Source organism: Parus major, chromosome 4, assembly GCF_001522545.3.
Source record: "Parus major isolate Abel chromosome 4, Parus_major1.1, whole genome shotgun sequence".
Taxonomy (NCBI): domain Eukaryota; kingdom Metazoa; phylum Chordata; class Aves; order Passeriformes; family Paridae; genus Parus; species Parus major.
Window position 1 is genome coordinate 18,288,927 of NC_031771.1, and position 25,661 is coordinate 18,314,587.

The 25,661-nt window shown below is 39.8% G+C and overlaps 1 protein-coding gene across 6 annotated transcripts in view; it reads left to right on the forward strand.

Annotated features, from left to right (window-relative positions):
* Nucleotides 1–25,661, forward strand: part of PDLIM5 (PDZ and LIM domain 5) — a 131,338-nt gene that overhangs the window by 102,093 nt on the left and 3,584 nt on the right. For all 6 annotated transcript variants that reach the window (XM_033513380.1, XM_019006393.2, XM_019006396.2 and 3 more), the window contains 5 exons: nucleotides 563–726; nucleotides 12,525–12,699; nucleotides 19,581–19,761; nucleotides 20,787–20,907; nucleotides 25,086–25,201. In XM_033513380.1, coding sequence (XP_033369271.1) covers nucleotides 563–726; nucleotides 12,525–12,699; nucleotides 19,581–19,761; nucleotides 20,787–20,907; nucleotides 25,086–25,201 — 757 coding nt within the window. The remainder of the gene's footprint in view (nucleotides 1–562; nucleotides 727–12,524; nucleotides 12,700–19,580; nucleotides 19,762–20,786; nucleotides 20,908–25,085; nucleotides 25,202–25,661) is intronic.

Genomic DNA, 25,661 nt, shown 5'->3' on the forward strand with positions numbered 1-25,661 from the left:
GTGGTGTACTTTTGTTTTGCAAATTACTTTCATTAGTAATTATTCCTCTACTTTGAATATTTTAAATAAAAATATTTTTTTTCAGCTTCCCAAAGGCAAGTGAGAAATGAAAAATTTTCTTGCTAGCAATGTAATTAGTGGCTACTTGCACTCCAGGTGAATTGTGATTAAGTTCGGTTTTCATCATGTGTGTTTTTAAAGAGCTAAAAGAGTTCTGCCAACCCTTAAAATATAAAAGCAGCTGTAAAGTGCTCTAAAGAGGCAATATAAAATATTGTGCATGTTGTTTATTGACTAAAGAAACCTGCAACTCTTTTAAAATTAAGATTGTGAAGGGGTTTAGTTGACTGTAGTGACTTTTGGCAGACCTTACTCAAATGTCCAGTTCTTAGAAAGCAGCTTTAGTGTACTGTAACTACCACAGCATTGTTGGTGATGACACAACAGTGGGTGCTGCATTGTTGGACAAGGGGTGAAGGGAATGTCACTCCACATCTCCATTTCACAAATTCTCCTGTTCTAGCAAGAAGCATTTATTTACTTTTGCCTCATTTCTGAACAGTGATTCCCTGGAAGCTGCCCAGCCCGCCCCGGTGAGGAGCATCCCTGCCTGCCAGGACAACGTGGATGTGAGACCTGCTCCTGCCAACACCACACCTGCTGCAGTCCTCAAGCCAACGGCACCCTTGGGTTCTGCCAAGGGCTGGCAGCCTCCAAACCAAGCAGGTAACTTCCAGAGAGGCTTTTTCTTGTTCACCTAAAAGACCTTTGGGTGGCTCAGGAAAACAAACTTAGCCTTGGGTGTAAAAACAACAGGCTTCAAATGGCTGTGGGTTTCGAGTACAGGCCAGTTTGCATGGCAAAAGAGAAGAAAAACCAATTTAGCTATTTTAGTAAACAGGTAGCCCTTTGTAAGTAGCCTCATAGATGTAATTGGTTTCACAAACAGGCAAAATCATTTGCCACACACCTCTATTAAAAGCATTCATACCAATCAATTATATGTATATACACCCCACGGTTTCATCTTGGTGCTTCCCATGTCACTGTAGATTCAAGTATATTTCATGCTATTTCAGGTAGGAATATCGACATGTGTTGACATTATCCATATATATGTGTTTTCCAAGTGATCTTTCCCAAAGTACTAATTAATTAAAAAAAAAAAATCGAAAAGGCTGAAGCATTAGAGTGTTTATGCATTTGACATCTGTAGTTTTTATTTGAGGTGCCAGATAATTACATAGGTTTGGTTACAGAGATTTGTGTAAAAGTTCTTGCAAGGACAATTCACATAGCTACTACCTTTGAATTAACTTAGGTGACTTCTAACCCTTTGAACCCACACCAGAATGTTTTCTATCTGGAAAGTATTCTGTTTTCTTTATGAGCACTCCTATGTTACTAGATAGTACAGATATGTTTATATGTGTAACTGTGTACTTAGGTTTTCATAGTATTGCATGCAGTAGTTACTTGGGGTAATTTTTGAAGCTGAATCAGTCTTTGGTGCTGAATTAAACTCGGGTAGTAATTTAAAAGGATCTGGGAAATCTAATATTAAGCTTTAATTTCAGCTTTTTCTTGTTAATATGAGATGAATAGTCTTGATTCTCTTCCTGACAGAATCAATTAATGCTAAATAGCTCTATTTGTTAATTTGTTTTTGTTCTGTGTAAGGGTTTTCCCTCTTTAGAAGTATATCCAGTCCCAAAATGGAGCTATAGAAGCCCTGACATAAAATAAAGACGAAAAATATGGTGTTAATGCTACATGTTTTATAATGGCTTTGGCACTTCTGATTGAATGACTGCTGTGGCTGGTAACAAGTTGATGTGTGTTGACTGTGCTGTGCAGTTCTGTAGGAAGCCTCAAGATGGCAATGCACTGTCATTGCTGTACTTTCCTGGCAAATACCGAGTCTACTAATGTGGACAAGGTAAAGATTTCCTAAAATTTAGATCAGTTTAATTCTAGCATTTTTTTACTTCTCTGAGTTAGCTAGTATTAGAAGGGGGGGGGGGGAACTCAAAAGAAACAGTAACAGTAGAAGCCCCAACACTTTTTAAAGTTAGGTTTTTTGGTAGCGTGTGTGCTTAAGGCAAACTTTTGTGGGAATGTCATAAACCTGCATTTTTCTAAGTGACTGGTTGTGCTTCACATTTGATGTAGCTTTGTCTCACCAAGTGATGAATTATTTCACTTGCTTAGAAACCACCCATCAGTTTGGGGTTTCTGTAGTACCACACTCATTTCTAGTATGTTGGTAGCTTGGTATGTTTAGCGTGTTTAATGTTTCACTGCTAAATCGTACTAGTGTACTCTGGTATTAATAGAAGTCAAATGTTTGAAATAGCCTTTTTTTTGTTTTTTAAGATGTTCATGAAGGAGAAAGATTTGATGAGATTAATTAAACTACACTTGATTCTGTAGTACTCTGAAAATCTATGCCTATGCTCTTGTGTAATGTGAAAATCTTTTTTTACATCAGAGATATTGAGTAGGCAGGTGAGGGGGAAAGCCAGGAGGAGAATTTTTGAATGCTATATTCCAGAACAGCTTAGAGAAAGCTTAGAAAGGTCATAGTGCCAGAGAAGCTGGTGAGCAGAAATGGTCATTAGGGTATCAGCTTTATGCTCCCTTGATGAAGGGTTCTGAGATGCACAGCTTAAGTTCCAAAGAAGCAAAGCTGTTATCTCTCTCCAAAAATATTGGGGGAGCCAGAAATAAAAGCTGTAGGAGAGAGAGGCATTGAAAACTCAGAGTTCCTTAAAACTGGAAAGTACAGGGAAGATAATACAGCAGTGTGAATGGCAACTGCCCAGGAATTAACAGGATGGGAGGAGGTACCATGTCCCAGGTGCCAGAGGAGCTTCAGTTAACATTTGCATCTTAGGAACACAGAGTCACCATGGGAAGCCAGTCTGTGCTTGCCCCCTGTAGGTGGAACAGCAGTCAGAGAGGTAAAATTATTCCAATAATTGAATGTTTTGATAAAATTAATCAGATGTTGAAGAAAAAGAAAGATAATAAGTGTTTCAGAGAATGCTTGGACTTCAGTTCTGCTGTTTGCAGTCTGTGAGCATAAAGTTTTCCTTAAAGTAAAATTGCCAGTGCTTCACAGGCCAAACAAAATTTGGCTTCATAGGCCATAGGCCTGTCAAAGTTTTAGACCAAAAAACCCCTTTGATTTCATAGCTGAAGTCTACCTTAGGAAATAATTAGAAGGAAGATACAGTCTTATGTAAATGTATAGCAGTATGATATTAATAGCAGAAGTTTATTGGGAGCACAGTTTTGTAGCTCTAGTACCACTCACCCTTCTTATGAATATTGTTTCTACCACCAAGATGTTTCCAAATCAAAACAGGCATGTCATAGGATTTTGTTTGTGCCTGGGGAAGACCTAAGATGCTGACTGATGGTGTGGCATGAAGATTAGCAGTGATTTTATTAAGTTGTCTGACTATAGAGGTCATTTGGGTAGACATAGTAGACATGAGTAGACAGCATCTTTTCAATTATTAGCTGGAATCTTTCTTGTATAGGCCACCCAGGGAATACCTTTTTTTTAAAAAAAAACAAAAACAAAAGTATTATGGCTCTTTTTTTTTTTAGCTTCAGTTGATTATGTTGATTATTGTTACCTTTTTTTTTTTTTTTCTTTTGAGATTGTGCAGAGATGCTTGAAGGTGTCAGAGGGATTATTTTGTTGTAGTTGACATATGAGCTATTTCATGACCTGGCAACAAGATGCTCCAAGTTGAATGGCTGAGATAGTGAACCTGGAGATGCTTCAGGGATTGGGTTTCTCTCTACAGAAGTCGGTCAAGATCCACAGGGATCTCACAATGGTAACACATTTATGCCTGAATTATCCTCACTGGCTGTGGGGGCCATTTATGGAGTAGCCATGAATGCTACTATGCTAGTGGCCCAGTGTGCTGGTAACGGAGATTTTAGTCTTTTGGAACAAATCCATTACAAGATTCCTCAGTGGTTTGCTAGAGGAAGTGAGGGGTGGCTGCCTCATGCTTTCTTTCAAGGCATGGGTAAGAAGCTCAGTAATCTTCAGTCTTTTTTCTATTGTTGAAACAAGTGAAAACACACCGTTACCGTGTGTTATGTGTGCAGACATATAGGCAGAAGATTTTTACAAGATAGTGTTAAATTCAAAGAATGAAATAAGCCAGAGCATCCTGGCTACATTGCAGTGAGCTATTTTACCATTTGATAACTAACTATGACTCTACACTTAGGTAGCATTGCTCACTGCCAAGGAAGCCCAAGGCATTTTCTATCCTGGGCAAGGACACGGTGCATGGCTTTCAAGTCATGGCTTTTCCATGACACAGGAATGGCTTTCACTCACCATTGCCAAGCAGCCACCTCGTGGCCGAGAGATGACAGCTGCTTGTCAGCATGCCGTAACATTCCATGGCAACTTGAAAGGAAGTGAGTAGCGCCGTGGCGAATTGAAACTGCCGGGACAATTGCAGAAGGTGTAATTGCCTGGTAGGCGCAGCTCCACCAACTGGAGTCAGTCTAGGAGCCAAACTGTTCTCATGGAGAGCATAGCAGGATCTGTGATGGTCAGAAGTGGTCAGGACTTCCGCTGTTACATTTCTCACATGAAATTGCTTTCCCTTTCCTGGCATCTTTTGAATGCTGTTGCTGGGGGGTGAGCTGCTGATGCATGGGGACCGTAGGGGTGTCTGCCAGGCACAGCACTGCCAGCCCCACACCCTGCCTTCCAGTACAGGAGCTGGGCAGGCAGCATGCAGCTTGCTTGCTGGGGTCCTGTGGGATGGCAGGGGCCTGTGGGGAGCTGTTACAGCTGGTGGCCAGAAAGGCTGATTTGCTTCTTGGAGAGTTTCATTGCAGTCCATGCCCTTTGTTCCCCCTAGGCTTTGCAGCTGAGTTAGAGGAGTGGGATAGGGAAGGTTTTTGGTAGATGCACTCAAAGCTCGTGTTTTAAGTGACCCTTTACTCAGATGTGCTAGTTTCTTTATTCCCAGGGTCTCTCTCAGCCTGGTATCACTGGGATATATAATCCCCTTCCAGCAGAGCTTCTAGGAAATGTCAGCATATTTTGCAATATGCACAACTGTCAATTGCCTAATCCCGAGCAAGCACATGTGTTAAGCACATGATTCCTTCAGGAGAGGGAACACACTTAGAAACTAGCTGCGAGCACATAAAAAGTACTCCCCAGACAACTTTGTTTTAAAAATTCTTCTATTTCCTTGAAGTTGTTTTAATGTACTTGGTAGCCTTAAATTTACCTCCTCTAATTTTCTTGCTGCATTTTATTTTTTTATATCTCATTCCCTCAATAATGTTAAAATTTTAAAAGCAAAAGAAAATGCAATCCTGTTCCTAGGCGTGACTGGGCATGGTGCTCTACTGGCAGTTTGAGTCTTTGTTTCCTTCCTTGCTACTTGTTCTGCTACTTATTTACGTAGAGAAAGTGGGATAAAAATGCAGATTATATCAAACTGTGGAATTTGACCATCAGGGCAAACAGTATGGAGCTGTGGGAGGCACTGAGATACATTGTGCTGTCACAAAATGCTTTTACTGCCAGTAAGTCCTTATGGGATTAAGTACCATAAAGGGATGGACTGCAGCACTTTTTGTCCTTGTGATTTTTCTTTTTCTGTGTTTTGTTTGTAATTGCTCCAGCCCCTGTGTCAACTCTTGATCTTATAGGCTATACAGGGCTGGGTAAGTTAAGTTGATAGCTTTGGGAATACTTCTGCATGGAAAAAGCAACCAAACTATTGTCACCATCACCATGTTCATAAAGTTTTGAAATTTTTTTTTTAGGACCCTCTCATATTAATTTGTTTCCTTTGTGGAACAGGAATTTAAAGGCAAGGACTAATTATAGGAGTTCCAAGAATCTGCTTGCTTCTTGAGGACCGTGGTCTGAATATGGGGAAAAAACAGGGTTAACGTTGCTAAGTCATTAAGACATATTCTTGCATTTTTGGTAAGGCCTCTGTTAAAAGTAGGTCCCAAAATATAAACAGTTCCACTACTTTTCACTGAAAAAGATAGTTAAAGGTTGCTGCTCCATGATGTAGCCACCATTCATGACAGCAGAAAGCCTTCTCCATAAAGGTGTTCTGATTGACAGGTCAAAACACAAAACCTTTCTGATCCTGGTCTATGGACTGTAATTAATTTTTCATCTAATCTAAATTATTATATCATCATGTGACAGCAAACCACAAGAGTTTGTTCTTACAAGTTAATTAATGTGAAGTCACTTAGCCAAGCAAAAGCCATTGTGAAACCAGAGTAATTTATAAATGTTAATCTTAACTTGTTGGCAGTATGAAATCGTAACTCCTGTAGAGTGGTGAAAAACTGAGTGTGTTTCTAAAACTTGAATGTTTATTTTTAAGAAGGGGCAGATCATAGTAATGATGCAGAAGTGTACCACCTGCCTTTTAGAGACAGAATGGCCTGGTATAACTCAATACAAGATCTGCTGAATTGAAACTCGGCTTTTGTGTTACAAATATGACCTTAGATAATTTTCCTGTGTTTTAGTTTTGCCAAATTAGCATGCTATTGCACCAAGTTGCACACTTAAATGAATTGTTTGTATTAGTTGGACGGATGTGTGTTTCTTTGTGTTCCTTTAAACAGAGACGCAGAGATTTTTTGGCTTTATGATTATTTCACACACATCAAGTGGGAACATTCACTGACTTCCAGAATTCAATGTTCATTGTCTTTGATTTGTTAAAAAGTAACTTCTTGTCACAGACTGGCTTTCCAGATCAGTTCCTCTCCATTATCACCAGCTCAGAGAGTGATGTGTCCTGTTCAGATGCACAAGTGTAGGGCATCCAAGAATTATGCCTAATATTTGTTCAGCAAATGAAAAGCCAGTATTCCTCTGGTAAATGCATTCTTATTGGAATTCAGTGTTAAGCATCAGCTTCACAAAACTGACAGGTAATTTACATGAGACTGGACAGACATGCTCTCAAGAGTTCAGAATAGGAACTAAAAGCAATGGAGACAAAATCTTATCTGCAGAAAGCTACCAAATGGGTTTCTATATACTGCCACTGCAGAGAAATGCAACACTATGGTACTGGACTTGTTTTTTTTTCTTTCTTCTCGAGTCACTTTTTTGATAAAAGCAATGCCAGTTGTGCCAAATTTGTGATGGTATGTGATGTAACAAATCAGAAGGAGACAGGCTGAGCAAGCCAAAACCACCATACTCATTTTAATTAAGATGCTTTACAGCTAATTTACCCAGAGCCTTTCCAGTTGAAAGCCTGGTTACTAACACAGGAATTGTTCCTTCTGGTTGCAGGGGCTGTGAAATGGGGCCGAAGTGGCACCTGTTTTGATTTTCCACGGGTGCATACCAGCTTTCACCCGGCATTTAAAGACATGATAATGTCCTGTTCTGCCTTTAATCAACAAAAGGAGTTTAGCTCTGGCTGTGTTTCCAAGACTTCATAAGAAACCAAAGGAAACAGCTTCGGAATATGGGGGCTGAACTTTGCATTTGTTGAGAGGAGTTTTTTTTGAGGTTTTGTTTTGTTTTTTTCTCACCTTGTACTTGTCCTGTAGCATTCTGCCCTGAACTTGTGTGATTTTGTGTGGACCTGGGAGTGGATGGGGTGTTACATTCAGCCAGTGCAGTGAGCTGACAGCAGAGCTTTTCAATTGCTTCGTCTGGCCATCTGTTTGGTTTTGAGGGAAGGAACAGGAAGATTTCTTACACTACAGATATATTAAGAAAAGTCAGAAAATTGGACGTATGAAGCTTTATATTTTCCATTTATAATACAGTAGTTTGATTGCAGTGTATAAATCACTGAGAACACTAAAATGAAGTTCTGGCACTCCCACTGCTTCAAGTAGCATTGTTATTTATAGATATTACATGAAGGCTGATGTTATGTTTAAGTGAGCGTTAAACAGTTCAGGCTGTTGTATTGTTGCTACGCACCAGAGAACCTCTGTCAAAGTGACTTTGGCACCACTGTGTATCCGCCTTTCTCCCTTTGTCTTCCAAACCTTTCAGCAGTGTTTGCAGTTATCCATGTGCTCAGCGATGGAACAACCTATTGTTAGACTAACAAGGGCAAAGTCACACTGGGATTTTTAAAAAAGGAAAAAAAAAAGGCAGTTCTTTATCCTGCCTAAAAGATGTTAAATATTAAACTAGCCATACCAAGGAGTTTAGTGAAAGCAAACACACTGTGAGTTTGCTAAACTTAAACCTAATAAAGTAGAAAGTTAATAGTCAGGTACAGAGTGTTTTTGATTTTAGAAAAAAACAAAACAGCAATGACAATACATCAATGTAAATCAACAGTGCTTTAGAATGTTTAATTAAAAAGAGTTGAAGGTGAAGTGAAGCCTACAAAACTCAGAAATTTGTAGACAATACAGACATCTTGTCATGACTTGCAGAACCCAAACCTCTCTGGTACTCAGGTCAGAATAGCTCCTGCTGGAGTGTATAATTATTATAAATTATTTATTTTATTTATTAATTGTATTTATTTATTTTAGTTTTAAATCCTCAGACCACCCACAAAAGTTGTTTAGCTTTGTCCCATTTCAAGCAGAGCTGGCAACAGGAAAATATGGGCTGAGATTGTGTCATCAGGAGGCCAATTTCCCTTCCCATTACTAATCAGTCACCACTTGCAATTAAAAATGTGCATGCACCTTGACACTTCTTGGATACTGGGGCATCTATCTCCCCAGTACTCCTTGAGAACAAAGCTGCTGATTGTATGTGTAAAATATAAAAAGCCAAATATAAAACACAAACTATAGGAGAGCTCAGACTGGTTGCCAAGACTTGAGAGGTTTTCACTGAAATTGGGTGTAAAGATTTGTACCTAGTTTGGCATTCCTCATGTGCCCTTGTAAAATCTTCTCATTGCAAGAAAAAAAAACCACCTGCATCTGTTTTCTGGGCTTGATGTTTTTAAATCAAATGGCTGTGTTTCAATCTGAAAGATTTCCAAGGGAATAGAGAAGAGAAAGGAAGGGAAGAGAATACATGAACTCAGAGTATCCCCTTCCTCTCTGCAGTAAAATAATCTTGTCCACAGGAGTGTTAAACTTACTGTTAAAGTAGAAGGATATATGGGAAATATCAGTGTTCTATCTAAACAAGAAAACAGGCCTGATATTTGAAATTCTCTACCTACTAGAGGAGGAATATTTTGGGAAAAGTACTGACAATTCATACAGATTTAAGTGGGAATTAATAGTGGATTTTTTAAAAAATGAAAGGCAAACCAAATAAACAAAAATGTCACCACCAACAAAAAAATGGTCTGTGGGTTGCTGTGGAAGTAATGAACCTTTGGTGAAATTACTGAAGTGTTAAAGGTATGTTTGTGACCTGTGAAAAGACAGAAGTGGCCAATAAAAGCTATCCTCCGGATGGTAATCAGAAGGAAATGAGGAAAATAAAAGGCTGAGGCAAATCAAGCAGTGAGGAAGGGAGAATGATCTATGGTGAATAAAAAAGAAATAAATCTAGAGTGCTGTAGAAGGTTTACAAAGAAGCCAGTATATCAAATAAGGTGTTTGATATAGATATTAGAGTACTTTACTGGTGTATTTTCTTTAATAAGAGTATGGCTCTGAAGGCAAAGGAAGCAGACTGACTCCTTTTAGAATAAAAATCTGAACTGAAAGAATCTCGAGTGCACTTTGGAGCAGGAATAGAGGGGAATGAGACTGTGCTAGACCAACAAGGTCTTAATGTGATTACTAGCAAAGAGAGAGAGAGAGAATCCTTGTGAGAATGCTGTGGGCACAAATTGGGAGCCTGGGCAGGAAGCTTTCTCAACACTAAATGCCCAGCTTAGATTTGCTCAGGTCACAGCTCTTGCTTGACACATTATTAATTTGTGTGGTTTCTATTATGTTTTGCTTAAAATAGAGTTTTTGTTCTAACATGATGGACTATCTCCTCTCACTTTTTAGTGCTTTAAATAACTTGGAAATGACTGATCTGACAGCTTTGTAGAGAAGGTTTAAATAGACAAATTCTCCTCCTGGCCTGTAGTAACTTTGAAGTTAGGGTAGTGTTCGGAAAAGCATCATTCATAAAAACAGCAGTAATGAAAGCTGTAATGAGACCAAAGAAAAGGGAGCAATTGTGATGTTTGTCCTTTCTTTTTTTTCCCTGCCCTTAAGCAAGCAGAAAGACTTTTTTTAACTACCCAGTGCAAACTAGACAGCTGATGTGTCTGAATGGGCTTTGGGATTCAGTAGATAACCCAAACAGAAATTAGCTACACACTAGAAGCTATGCTGCAATTTGATTTATGGCAAAAGCAGTCTTCAAACAGATTTGGGTTTAGTGTGTATTCCTGTCTTCTCATGAAATTGGATCTGAAAATTGAAAAACCATGTGTGATGACAGAGGAGGAAAGTGCTATTAATCAACACCACTTTTGTTCATGTCTTCAAAGCTGTTCTGCCACCTTTTTCATTTTTATCTCTTACTAGGTTTTCAGCTTAGCAGGCATTTGTAATCAAAAGTGAGCTACAGTAGCAGAGTAACTTGTTCAAGATCAAGTGCCTCTATTCCTAAATTCTTTCCACTCAGGAATGTGGAATGTTTCAAGATAACATAAAAATAACAAAGATGTTATTTTTTCAAGATACTGTAAATTCATTAATTATACATGAAATACAGACTTGTTTTAAAAAAGTGAAAAGAAGTAAAACTTAAAAAAGCAACCCTTATAAATTGTTATACTTTTTGCTACATAAGGTTCTAAAAAGGATACAAAATATATCAGTCTTGAAATTACATGATTTGAGAAATTTTGGTAAACCAACCACTTAAACAACAACAACAACAAAAAAAGATATGAGTATATTTCTTCTTCATACACAGAGTAACCAAAAGTAGGTATTGAGCCCATATCAGTAGGTTAATACCTAGTCTAATTATAGTACAAAAGCTTTGGTGTTAAGCAGGATTTCTCCTCCAGATGTGTTGTCTTAGCCTACATGTGAGTAGAGGAAAGGATTGCTAAAATTCAAGGTAGTGTTTTGATTAAACTGTGTAGTGCTTGGCTATAGTCTGTAAATAGCACAATATTGGCATTTATGTTGGATTTTTCTGTGGATTTAGTGTTGCTTAAATCTGTCTTCTCTGTGAATTAGTGTGGCACTTCTCTTTCAGCAGGGAATGAAGTGTTTTGCCTGAAAAGGGCTTGCAACATTTCTGTAGGACAGAGACTGATCAGCATTATGTTAATGGAGATGAACAGAAAAAAAATATCATGTTTTTCCTGGAAGATACAAAAAACAAGAGAGGTCAAATAGCACAAAGATTAACAAATCCACAAACAAGTTTCTTTGCAAAGCTACATAGCAGTGCCTTGACCCTGGTGTTGGAGAGCTGCATCTCTGCAGCAGAGGCATCATCGTGCACTTTGTGATGTCTCGGTCATTACTTGGTTGTTTGCCTCTGAGTTTCCACTTGGGTCTTAATTTCACTCTTTGATTTACAAGGTTTAGCAAGGCTGTACTAGAGCCAGGGCACCAAGTAAACACTCCAGGTTTCTTTTGCCTGTGGTTGCAAACAAAAGGCTATGGAAATGTGGGCATTTTTTATAATGTACTTGAAAAAGAAAGATACCTCCTCTTGAAAGGAATAACACATCCCATAAGCCCATGTTGTTGTAGCTTGTATGTTAGCAAGGTACATATATCAGTAGAGGGAAAAGAAAAGCAGAGGAAAAGAGTTTGTTTCTTCACTACCCTTAAAACAGTATCATTTGTGCCTTTTGTTTTTGTAAATGCATTTTTCAAACTCCATAAAAGCTTGTCTGTTCTCCAGCTCTAAAACCCTGAGTACACATGGAAGTGTGTAGCGTATACATTTCTGAAAATGTCAGGGTTTTATTTGTGTCATACTTTTATAAGGAGGATGTGAACATGACCTTTGGAGTGCTTCAGATTGGCAGAACCCACTGATCTAGGCCAGTGTTTAATTTCAATGTAGAAACAAATTCTGCTTGTTTTAAATTCCTACGCATGTATTGAATGTATGTTCTTGTTCAACCTGTTAGTAATGATGTATGATCAATTGCACTCACTGTGAAATTTTTTGTGTAGGTATGTCATTTTCTCCTGCCTCTGTTCATACACTGATGTTCTTGGCTTCAGCTTTTGTATCTAAAACAAAATAATGCCTTCACAGGTTGTATATTCTTTTACCTAACTTCTTCAACATGTTAAAATTTGTCCACTACCTCTCCAAGTTAGCCAAAACCATTCTGTGTTATTTCACAGACATTTCATAAAGGAGGTAGGATTTTCTTGGTAACTTGTTGGGGAGAAGGGGAAAATGAGTGCTTTTTAGTATGTTCCTTCCAGGAGGCAGGTATACACTGGACAATGATGTTAGGCAAATGCTATTGGTCGTTTGTATTTCAAGTTAATTTACTTGGTACTGAAAAATTGTCCTCTAAATGCTTTTGGCATTCTTTCCCCAGCTCCTGTCAGTGGATGGACATCAAACAGTATTAAATCACCTGGAACAACTGCCCCGAGTGAAAAACCTGCAACGACACCCCAGCTAAATGAGCAAGACACGTTGGTTCAGCGAGCGGAGCATATTCCAGCGGGGAAGCGCACTCCCATGTGTGCACACTGCAACCAGGTCATTAGGTGTGTATCTGCTTGCTGGGGCCACTCTTTGGGATGTGCAGAATTGGCTCTATGGCCAGGCCCAGGGTGGTGATGAATGGAGCAAAATCCAGTTGGCAACTGGTCACCAGGGTTGGTCCCCAGACTCGTTATTGGAGCATGTCCTGCTTAATATCTATATCAATGATCCAGACTGGGATCAAGGGCTCACTTAGTCACACTTAGCAGGTGACTAAATTGAGCTGGAGTGTTGGGGAAGGCCCTGCAGAGGGATCTGGGCAGGCTGGATCAATGGGCTGAGGTCAGTTTTATGAGGTTCAAAAAGAGAAAGTCTTGTGTCTTCCACTTGAGTCACGAACAACCCCAGGCATCACTGCAGGCTGGGGCAGAGTGGCTGCCTGGCAGAAAAGGACCTGGGGCTGCTGGTTAACAGCAGCTGAACATGAGCCATCAGTATGCCCAGATGGCCAAGAAGGCCAGTGGCATCCTGGCCTGTATCAGCAACCAGCAGGACTCGGGCACTAGTTGTCCCCCTGTGCTCAGCACTGGACGCCACGCCTCAAGTGCTGGGGAAGGGTCTGGAGGACAAATCCTATGAGGAGCAGCTGAGGGAGCTGGGGGTGTTCAGGCTAGAGAAAAGGAGGCTCAGGGGGCACCTTTACCCCTCTCTACAACTGCCTGAAAGGAGGTTGCAGTGACATGGAGGTTGGTTCAAGGGCATCAGCAGGTTTGTAGTGAAGTCAGCAGTCAATAGTACTTTCATCATTCTTTTATCATCTGGAAATAATATTCCTCAAGTGATAGGACATAGCCATGAGGTGTGATGGGGGAGGTTTAGATTGGATATTAGGAAAAATTTTTTCAGCAATAAGGTTGTCCAGCACTTGAACAGGCGCCCAGGGGAAGTCTTGGAGTCACCATCCTGGAGGTATTTAAAAGACGTGTAGATGTGGAACTTACAAACATGATTTAGTGGTGGACTTAGCAGTGCTGAGTGAGCAGTTGGGCTTTATGATCTTATAGGTCTTTTCCAACCTAAAAAATTTCTATGATTCTGTTCATCCTGCAGCTTCTCTCACAGCAGGGCTTTGTTTTGCTTCCGTGGGTTTTGATTCTTTTGTCACAAGTGGTTTAGGGCTTCATTTCAGTAATGCGGAACACTGTTTTCATGTGTGGTTTATCTAACAAAACCAAGAATGAAACTACTTTGGAGGAAAAATACTGTGAACTGCTAACAATCACAGTCTTACAGTCCGTTTTACAGATAACCAGAAAGCTGAGTGGAATGCAGTAAATGTAAGACCAAAGAAAAGCAAGTTAATTTTCACGTATATACCCATTCCAATAGAACTGGGACTATTAGCTAGTTGGAAACCAATCAGAGACCATAACCTTAGAAAGACTAATGTTGATTTCTAAAGTGTAGTTTCAAACTGAGGAGAAGAAAAATAGCATCCATAGAAGAAAAGCAAGAGATGTTTTAACAATTACTAGAACTGGATTGATAATAATTTCCTACACTGCTGGATTTCAAGCTCTTTGATGGTCTCTCTGGCCTTTGGACATTACGGTAGCTATTGTCCATGACTTGTATGACATGGGTAGAAAACATTAAGCAAAACAAACACAAGTTTGCCAATAGAGATTAAATTAAATAAGTTCTGCTGATACCAAAAGATATCCTACCATTAGCCAGAATTTTGTATGGAGGAAGAATTGAATCTGGTTGCATTGTTGAGTCAGTGGTTTCTGACAATTAGTCATGATTGTCTCATTCAGGGAATTGTAACTGCTTTTATTGCCAGTGTGTAAATCATCCTCATTTTCATCCACCATTTTATTTCTTCCCTAAAATATAAATCTCTTAGGATTATTGAAAGAAATACATTCTTCAAAAGTGTTTTATTCTTGCTTATTCAGTCATTTGTATTGTTGAACTACAAGGGGAAAGTAATGTTTTTTTAATAGTATTTTTTTATTTATCTATATCCCATGTTTTCAGTAGACAGAATAGGAGAGCCTGCATTATGTTTCACCATGATTAAAGAAAGAGACTTTTTTGATTAGAAAGTTCTGAAAAATGAGAAATTCCGTAAGCTGTATAATTTTCATTCATTGTAATAGAAAATCAGCCTTTCCACCATGGGTTTTTGTAGCCTCTTGAGCCCTGGCTTGGATTCAGAACCAGACAATGTAAATCACTTGATCTTTAGGGATTAACTGAGTCCAGCTTGTTTGCTTCCATGAGATTTCTGTTCTGGTAGTTCACTACCAGTTCAGTTAGCACTGGGTTAATTTTAGAAGACTCTTTATTAATGGATCTGTGATGTTTTGGAAAAGTTATTCTTTTTCCACTGGATATGTCAAGGAAATAAGAATATATGAATCCAACCCCCTTGAAGCAATAGAAAATGCATATAGACCTTCCCAACACAGGTGCACCTATGCATCTTAATCCAGTTTTTTTTTTCTTCATTGCAAAATCAAAGATTAATATCAGAAAAGGAGTACTTATTTTTGGGATGAGATTAATGTGATTCCTTGAACAGTTTGGCCTATATAATAATTCTCTCTGTCTTTAAAACTCTGTTCTTTTAGTTCTCTGGGATTTGGATTTGTGTCTAGTAAATAACATGCGAGAAACCATTCACTTCCTTTTTTGTACTGTTATTTTAGTTTTAAACCAAACACAAGATGAACTATATGCTGCATCTTTCATACAAAAGACTTAATTTCTTTTTACAGCAGTTGTGGTTTATCAGGGTGTGCTGGTGCTCAGTGCTGTGGGGTCTTAGTCCTCAGAGCATTTCCCCTCTCCTCTTGGTCCTTAAATCACTTCCTGCTACTCCTCACTTGCCCAGTCTGATCAAAATTGAAAAAGAGATGAGCTGCTGCCCTCTAGACAGGGCAGTGTATTGGTCCATGGAGCAACATTTACTACTTAGTGGATATGTGAGGACAAACTGCAGAGCCCCACTTGACTGTATTTAAGCCACTGTCACCTCTTGTAAGTGACACCTTTTCATTAATAGTAATTGGTACCCACATCTGACTTCTTTGTAATTTGCTGGTGGTGTTTAAATCCTTATATTTCTTCATATGTTAAATGCCTGCTCAATTATTAAAAGCAAGTGTTCGGAGATGAGTTGATGTACGTTAATCAATGCCAAATATGCCTCATGTTCACGGCAAACAGTGGATTTGGAAGACTGCAATGGCATTTTGAGTTCAAGTTTTAGCATAATTACACTTCATGCCCTCAGTGGTAGCTTTACCTATGAAAAGGTAGGAGGAGGATCAAATGGCATTGCATTGTACATCTGTTTTGAAGCCAAAATGCATTCTGGAGGTTACTTTACACTCAGGCATAGAATAACATGGCTGGATGAGCCAAAACCTTTCTTAGAGACACCTTATAACTTTTTAATATATCTTCAATTATTCACACAGTGATTGTCTGAAGGTTCCAGTTTTTTCCAAAGCTTCATTAAGTAAGCTTTTCTTTCCATGTCTAAAAGAATCAAAGCTGGAGGAAAACTAAGTTTCTCTTGATCTACTTGCTGTGACGGTCTGGCAGACTTCTGGCATTTCCTGATGAAGACTTCTGGTTCCCAGACAGCCTTACCAAGTTCTGCAGTGCAGAGTTGGCTCTTCCTTTGAAGTCCAAATATGTTTTCTCTGGATCACCATTGAGAACATACTCTTTAGCATGTCTGCTGTGAATGATGATTTGGCTTTGTCACCTTTTCATAAAGCTTAATTGTTTTTAAAGCCAGAAGGGAAAAATGGTGCTTCCCTTCAGCACTCCTATACACAAATTGTATACTGTGGCATTTTCAGGGGAGGAGAAGAAACTTCCAAGAATGTAGAATTACTGTATGATTAACTGTGGAGCGATTGACCTTCCTAGCAGATGTGGAAATCCTTTTTGATCTCTCTACCACCAAATTTCAGTTCTGGCTTGCTATCATGATGCAAGCCATCTGAGAAACTAAATTCCTGGCGTACTAATATAATACAGCATGATCGTACCGATGAAGTTATACTCAGTTACGAGAGTTAAGTCATTGAAATTGCACTTACATTTCCTGTATGTTGCTCACTTCTCCTTTCAGTTTGCCCCAATATCATTGCTACACACAGAAACCAGATGTTTGAGGTGACCACTAAGATCATGTACTTGGTGATCCTTTGGAGCATTAAATTCTGCAAATACTCTCATAAATCAATCAGGATCTCAAAAAAATAAATAAATGACTAGTTCATTTCCATCTCCGAGTTCCATTCTGGTCTAGGTGGTGATGCCAGAAATTTGTTCAGAAATGCTCAGCATGTCAAAGTAGCCTGGGGTAGAGGCTGGACATTCATAGCCAGCTGTTGCCAGTTGGGTCATCCCATATCTCATTTGGACAGTAGGAACATGGGTTTTTAGCACTACTTTTATAAATATGTTCTAGTTGACAGAGGCATGTGGGATTGTTATTGGTTTTGTTTTGGGGATGAAATGAAGGGTGAAGGCATCTACAGCCATCTTCCTAGCATTGCATCCCCCTATTTCTGTCACATTGCGTGAGTGTGGGCATCCTGCCCCCTTACTCAAATTGGGACTTTAAAGTCCTTTTCAAATTAATAGAGGAAATAAATACCTTTCATTACTGGAAGCTATCATTTTGATGGCAAAATTATGCAGAGACCGGGAACGCCTCCAAGTTCTGAATATCATGTTTTAGTGTATTTTACATGGCAGGTTTTTGGTTGTTTTTTTCCTTCCATGTGCTTTGGGGCAGCTTTTAAGTTGCAGGTATCATTAAGCCACAGTATCAGCTTGACATGTTTAAACTGCGGCCTGATTGAAAGTAAAATTGTATTTAGACAGTGTTCTTCTGGACATGTGTGCACAGGGAGCCAGTGCACTAATGGAACACCTCGTAGACATTGTGCAGGGCACAGCCCCAGCTGTCTGGGGGCTTTGGGAGAGGAACTCCATAGGTGCACTCCCCGTCCGTCTGCGTTCCTGCGCACTGTCCTGAATGGCTGACCTCAGCATGCCAGCAGGGCTGTAAACTCTGGAGAGCTAAATGCAGCAGATGTAAAAATTCCTTCTCCTCCTGTTGCTAGCATGCCTGCTTCCCATTGCAGAGCTGAGCCTGTCATTTCAGTGCAGATGGCCAGAAACTCAATCCTACCTGGAGCCGGGAGAGCGTCTTTAGTGTCAACCCCGTGTTAATGAATCTGTTAAATTAGCCTGTGCTGACACGGCGCTGTAAGGGCACTTTGTTGTACATAAGGGCTTGTATTGTTTGATCAGTACATAACTGAGAGGGCATTGATGTAAAAAGGTGCTTGTAGAGCAGTGGGAGGGTATCGAGTTAGGTCAGTGTTTGCACTGCTCAGGCATCCACTGGGAGCAGGGCTGGAGAGCCGCTCTCAGCCCCAACTCCCTCCTTAAAGAACTACAAGCTTCTCTTCAGGAACTCTTTTTCACTGCATTCCCTCCAATAAACAGGGGTGAATAGAAGAAACTGGCCTGGGTTAAATATGTTCATCATTTTATGAGGTCTTTGGGTTATCCTAAATCTGTTTGAGTCCTTTGTCTTTGACTTCTTACCCTGCTGAAAATACATAGTGTCACCAGAGAAAATGTAGAAGAGAAATAAGTCTTTACATTTTATCCTTGATGAAGTTGCTCTCTCTCCTCAGCCCACTTATATTTCCATTTTAGAGTAAACATAATCAAATGTCACGGTGGATTTTGGGGGGTGGGGGAGTTGTTTGGTGTTTTTTCTTGTTTCTTTGCATTTTTTTTCTCCATTGTTGCTGCTTTGTTAATATAAAAATCTTACACAAAAAGTGTTCTTGTAGATTACTTGATTTCCAAAATAATGTTCAGCAACAGGTGGTCATACTAGTACCTTTCAGGTTTTTTTTCAGTGCAGTATTAGATCAGAAAAAAAAATAAAAAATGAAGCATTACTTCAAAGAATTACATCTTTATAGGTGATGGAAAACCAGGAAATTTGGTGAGGGAGATGAATTTGAACCACAAAGTTCATCTGAAACCTAAATTCTGGAAGGTTGAGTGTTGGTGGGACCTTGGAGGCACTTTTTGAATGAAAAAATGCTTACTAAAGAGATTAACATGCTGAATATACTTTCAAATTAATATAGAGACAATAATATATACCTAGGATTCATGAGTTACAAACTGAGAATTTTTTATTGACCGAAAAATGGATAAATTTATTTTCTATTAGCTGTATTGCATTTACCAGACAAATGCTATTAAAAGTATAGCTATTTTGCATTTGCAAATGATAGGAAGGAAGCTGTGTGTTTGGGAAAAAATGGACCTATTTTAATACAAAAATATCCTCCTATAACTAGCATAGATTATCTTGTAAGAAACTTTTTGGATAGGAACAGTTGATGGAATTTTTGTTTCAGAAGAAACTGATATTATCTGCTCCTAGTGGGGTCAAGTCTATTTGTATTTTTAGTCTCAATATGAATGCAGACTATAGGAGAGTTGATCATATCACTGAGTCAAATATCTCTTTGCAAGAGATGGAATTGGGAACATGGGAAACATCCTTCTTCACTTCCCTAGCAGACACTTCAGCACTGTATTTAATGTAGTTCTAAATAAAATTTCTGAAATGCAGTCAAGTGAAAAGAATTAGTGTTTATTGTGGGTGGGCATTTCTAGGAGAGAGTTCAATGGTGATGAATACAGTCAACACTTGGAGCTTTCTTAGAGCCTGTAGGAGGAAAGAGGGATGGAGCAGTGTATGTGTGTGAGGAGTGTAGTAATGGCACAAAACTATTGCAGAGAAGTCTGTTAACAGATTTTGTAGGTGCCAGCCCAGGTGCATTTGCTGATAATATCTTTTCTTTCTAATCAGAGGACCCTTCTTGGTGGCTTTGGGAAAGTCATGGCATCCAGAGGAGTTTAATTGTGCCCACTGCAAAACCTCCATGGCATACATTGGATTTGTGGAAGAGAAAGGGATGCTGTACTGTGAGGTCTGCTATGAGAAGTTCTTTGCCCCTGAGTGTTCAAAGTGCCAGAGGAAGATCCTTGGGGTAGGTGACCAGCAAGTGGCCTGTTTTTTGGTGGGAGCAATGATCACAGTGTTCAGTGCTTCTCTGCAATGAAATTCCATTTTCCCTGGCCCAGCCTGCATTCTTTCAGATATACTCCTGACATACCTTTTCTGCTCTCATTACATACAAAATATGCCTTTATATGTTCTAATGTTGAACCTTTCCAATCTCTTTGAGGAAAGGTGCTGTAGTCTCCTTGGCTCTTCTAAGCTCAGCTCCTGTTTCCATGAAGGTGTAAGGTGTTCTGTAGCTGTTGCAATTACCAAATTTTCCTGAGCAAAATGCTTTTAATTGGCAGCTTTTTACAGAATGGGAAGGGGAAATGAGGGAGGGAAATAAAAAGATCCTCCTTAGGTGAGCAGAGCATTAAGAACACACTGCTTGCTAGATATGAAGTTCTGAAATATTCCCAGTGTTAATGTAGATGGAAAGATGCATTATCCTACTGGGCACTGATATGGCTCATTTGATCCTGCCAGCTGATCAGCTGCTGTTTTACTGCAGACAGCAATGTGTCTGCATTCTTGTGTAACTGGGGTCATGCAGGGCTCTGGCAGCACAATTCTCAAGTTGTATTTGGCACTATAGTATCTTCCAAAACAGCACAGAGCAGTCATAATTTTCTGTATGATGTCTTCTGATTAACCCCTTCACCAACTTCAGGAGAAGGCAGAGATGCTGCTTTTCTTATTTCAGGGGACTGTTATGGATGAGATCCTGACTGAAATTAAGAATTTGAAAAAATGAGTTGTTAAAATTTGTCCAACTCTATGTCAAACCTTCCAAAAACCCCAAAGGATTGCTCATGAAAAATAAGGAGATGTACCATAAATAAAGCACCTCATTATGTTTAACATCGCAGAACTTGTGTGCACAACCCATTTTCAAAATAGCAGCAGGAAACGAAGTATTCTTGAAATGAAACAAGTGTAGAGGCATGGCTACCACAATCTAGTCATCACATCAAAATAATGTGTTCCTAACACTTTTTCTAATCCCCACAGGAAGTAATAAATGCTTTGAAACAAACTTGGCACGTTTCCTGCTTCGTGTGTGTGGCCTGTCATAACCCCATCCGCAATAATGTCTTTCACTTAGAAGATGGTGATCCCTACTGTGAGACGGGTAAGAAGCAGCACAACTGAAGTTTAAAGTTTATTGCAGCTGTGCAGGAAAGCAGAGCTCAGTAAGTTTGGGGGGGAGAAATAATTCCAATTTCTCAAGCTGCTTGTTAGAAGTGCCCCAGCATTTCATGAAACTTGGAGATGTCAATTCAAAGCAACGACTGCTGCTGTAGACACTTTTAAGTTTGCAACAGGAGGAGTTGGTGAGGATTTCTTCATCAGCTTCAGCAGCAGCAGGCTTCTTGTCACTGGTATTACCTATTCCTGTTAAGTCCTCAGCTGGAGTATCAGTGATACATCAAAGTGTTGGTTTTAGGGTGACTTTCTGGTTGGGTTTAAAATAATCTGAAGTTTATGTAAATCTGTTTATTTACCAAGCACAAACAAATGCCAGTGGCATAATGTGTTTTTCTGTGAATAGCCTTATTTACAGCCTGAGGGGTATCGAAGAGTAAGCAGTCTTGTCCAGGTAGCTTTTTGCAGGATCAAGGATGAAAAAACTGTCAGGGGAGAAACACAGTGATACAACTACAGCATTTGAAACCCTGATAAGCAATATTATATGAACAATGTGGCCTAGAAGTTCAGAGCATTTCTGGTTTGTTTTTTAGCACTTCCATTTTAGCTAATCATAACATCTTTTATGAAGTCATAAAATAGTTTGGGTTGGAAGGGACCTTAAAGATCATCTGGTTCTAACCCCCCTGCCCTAGGGAGGGATGCCTCCCACTAGGCCGTGTTGCTCAAAGCCCCATCCAGCTGGCCTTGAACATCTCCAGGAATGGGGAATCCACAGTTGCTCTGGGATACCTGTTCCAGTACCTCACCACTCTCACAGTAAAAAAATGCCTTCCTGTTATCCAGTATAAATGTAGTCTCAGTTTGAAGCCATTCCCCTTCGTCCTGTCATTACATGTCCTCGTAAAAAATCCCTCTCCAGCCTTCCTCTAGGCCCTCCCCCAGGTACTGGAAGGTGCTGTAAGGTCTGCCTGGAGCCTTCTCATCTCCAGACTGAACAACTGCAATTCTCTCAGCCTTCCCTCAAAAGAGAGGTGCTCCATCCCTCTGAGCATCTCTGTGACCTTCTCTGGACTCACTCCAGCAGGTTCACATCCATCCTGTCTTAGGAGCCCCATGGCTGGATGCAGGACTTTCAGTGGGGTCTTAGGAGAGTAGAGGAGATGGTTTATAATCCCTCCCTTGCCTGCTGGCCACTGCTCTTGTGGTGTAGCCCAGGATCCAGTTGGCTTTCTAGGCTGTGAGTGCACATTGCCAGGCCATGTTGAGCCTCTTGTTAACCTATTATTATTAATATGAACAGTTTTTATTTAGGTTGGTTTTCTAATTTGCTTATAACTTTCCATCTACCCCTCTGAGCTAGGAAACAAATAAACAATTTGTAAAACAATTCCCACAAAATGGAAAAGATACAAAATTGTATCAAAATTATCTGTTTTCACAGATGCATGCTGGATTGGAGCTGTCAGTTGGACCCTTGTTATAGTTTTCCTTCTACTCTTAGGAACATTGCAGTTTCACTAGCTGTAGAAATGGATTGACCAGAAAGGATTGAGCATGAAATTCTAATGACCTCTTTGAAGCTAAGATTTCCTTCGGAGCTGATCCCAGAGTTGTTCACAGTGGGTGCCAGGGAGAGTGCTAGGTACTGTAAGCATGAGGGAAGTAGGCCAATTTATCCAAATTTATCCAAAATTTCTCTTGTCAGAGCTGCTTTAATGAGATGTTGGCAGATACAAAAGGACAGTAGGTTATTGCTAACTTGGTGACAAATGTAGGGTGGGTAGGGTGTTGCTCCTATTGAATTTGTGGAGCAGCAGAGGAAACGGGTATATGAGCAGCATCCTCCAGTGTGACAGTACGGTGAAATTTCATCCTGAAGCAATGTGAAGCCCCTAATCCTGGAACCATTTGATGGTTCAAAAATAGTACTGGAGGAATCAATAACTCCCCTTTGGGTGGAAAGCTCATGACAGGGTTTGTTCTGTTAAGGCTGAATTCTTGTTCCTGCCACCAAATGACCCACATGTCGTGCAGTACATTGATTTGTGCTGCTGCTACAACTCTTGTGTAAAATAAGCCTTTTTCTATACCGTGAGCGTGGGGAAAAACTGTGGCAAGATGTCAAGTATGTTACACTTCTTGCTAAGCTTATTTCTGAGATAGAAAGTTGCTGGTGCAAGTTAATGCAGACACAATCTGTGAGGTGTTATTGGCAGTGATACTTTGTAATGGCTCTGGCTCACTGACTAGATGTTAATTTGAGTTATATTAATTTTTCAAAGACTTTCAGTCCAGCTGGAGTTATGAGCCTATGACTAATTTTAAATAAATAAGTAGTAAATGTCATTGCCAACTTTCCTTCTTCCTAGTGCAAAGTAGAGTTCTAATTTTAAATCTGTATTTGAAATTGTAACAGCATCAGCTATTAGTATTGAAGGAGGATTAATCTGCAGAATGTTCTGGGTGTAGATATTGAGGCTAAAATTAAAATAAAAGTCTGGATATCTACAACTTTGAACTTTTTCTAAGTGCAGAGTTAGTAGCCTTGTTTTGAAAATGCTGTGTGCAGGAAATACTGATATTTGAATATATAAGAAATCTGCCTTGGAAGGCTTCTGTGCTATCACAATTCAAGCATGCAAAAGAAAGCTGATGCCCTTCATTCTGCCTTATCTGCTGCCCTTTCTTCAGAAGAAAAGCCAATAAACTTATCAACACAACGACATGCCAACTTACAAAAGGTTTTAACTGCTGGCACCAGGAAAATATCAGTAAGATTTTGTATGAGCACAAATGCAAAGAGCTGAAAGAGTACAGTCATGAGACCATGGCCTTCAGGGATTTTGCACATTGTTCTACCATTTGGTATTTTTATTGTCTTTCTTCTTAAGCACTTACAATTTCATTCCAGTAGCATGGATTAGTGGAGGTGATTGGTGAAGCAGTTTCTTCCACTAGCCTTCATCAAGGGCTTTGCTACTCCAGAGCACTTGTGTTCCCCATCCTGTTCAGATATCTCCTATGATGATTCATTTTCAGGGAGGTCATCACACAAAACACTGTCTTAGTGATCAAAACCAGGACTTTTCTCTTGGGCTTGACACAACTGATGATCCTCTGTGGGCTCTGCTGCAGTAAGCATTAGAGCTTCAGCAGATCCATGTAGTCTATCCGCTTCCCACCCCTTATAATTCTCCTTTGGAAACAACCTCTGGAATCTAATTTCCCTGTCAGAGACAGTGTTACTATGGTAGTAACACTCTTTTACTGGTAGATGGAGTCCAAACTTCATTATGGCTGTCACTTTGACTGCAGTTCATCTTATGAAGACATAATATTGCATGACATGTTTGCCATGGTAGTGTGCTGGTGCCAATTTCTCTCATGTTGTAGCACTAATGCTACTGCTGTCTCCGTAGGAGCGAAACATTTGCTTCCTAGAATGGGATGTTTGAAAGTTGAAATAAGTAAAAAAGGCCGGACAACTTGGGCTGGGGAATATGAATGGTTCAGTGCCATTTGTTTTAGTCCCTGCTTCATGAGATTGCTGGAGAAGCTTCTTGTTCTTCACAGTAATGAAGGGGAAGGGTTTGTTTGTTTTGGGGTTTTGTTTTGTTGTTTTTTCAATAAACCATGTAATGTATTTTAGTGATTAGAAAGGTATTCTGACTGGATCCAAATTTCTAGACTCCCAATTAGGACAGAAGCCTAATGATTACATGGTTTTGAGTAGTGCAATCTGGGGCAAAAATGTTGCCAGAATGTAGGTCAGAGTTCATTCATTATTCTGAGAAGGTCTGTAGTGTGAACAGCTGGGGGGTGCTTTCAAAGCAGAGTTGGAGAGAACGTAAGGAACATGTAGAGTTCATGTGAGTGCTCTCAAGGAGTGCATTTCCCCCACTCCAGCACACTGTTGATCTTAAGGAAATTAAACACCAGGAAGATGGAAGCATTGCCCACTTGAAAGGATGAGGAAAAGAACTGAATTAGCAAGAAATCAACATCCCAGGCTTTCGATCTAGGAGCTCTTTATTCAGTATACTCAGTCTAACAAACATCAGCAAGTCCAAACCTATTGCCAATGAAAGAGCAAAGCTCTCAAAGGGTCAGTCCTGCTTTTCTGCATATGCTTTAAAAGCTGTTTGTATCTCTTTACAGATTACTACGCCCTCTTTGGTACGATGTGCCACGGCTGTGAATTCCCCATTGAAGCTGGAGACAGGTTTCTTGAAGCCCTGGGCCACACTTGGCATGACACTTGCTTTGTATGCTCTGTAAGTAAAGCTGGTCTGCCTTTAAACAAACCTTGGCAGCAGTGCTAACCTGACCCATGTGGGAGTCAGCAGCTGTAACCTCTCTCAATCCCCTGAGCCCAAACAAAAAGTGCTTTCCCAGTTGTTTGGAAGGTGTGTTGCTATTGTAAGCCTTTGGCACGTGTGCGAGTGAAGGTGTTCTGGATTGCAGCCTTGTGTCCCAGCTTTTAACCCTTGATGTTTACTTCCTCAGAGTTAGTGTTGAAGGCAGTAAGGGACTGGGCTGAGTTTCCAAAGTAGCAAGAGTGCTTTTGACATAAGGACACTGTAGCCAAGGTACAATGTATACAAGGTATATTACATGAGCAAAAAAAAAAAAAAAAAAAAAAAAAAAAAAAAAAAAAAAAAAATCAACAAAAAGAGAAACCCCAGTCTTAATGACTGGGGTTTTTTCCTTAAATTCTGAATCTAACTCTGCTCC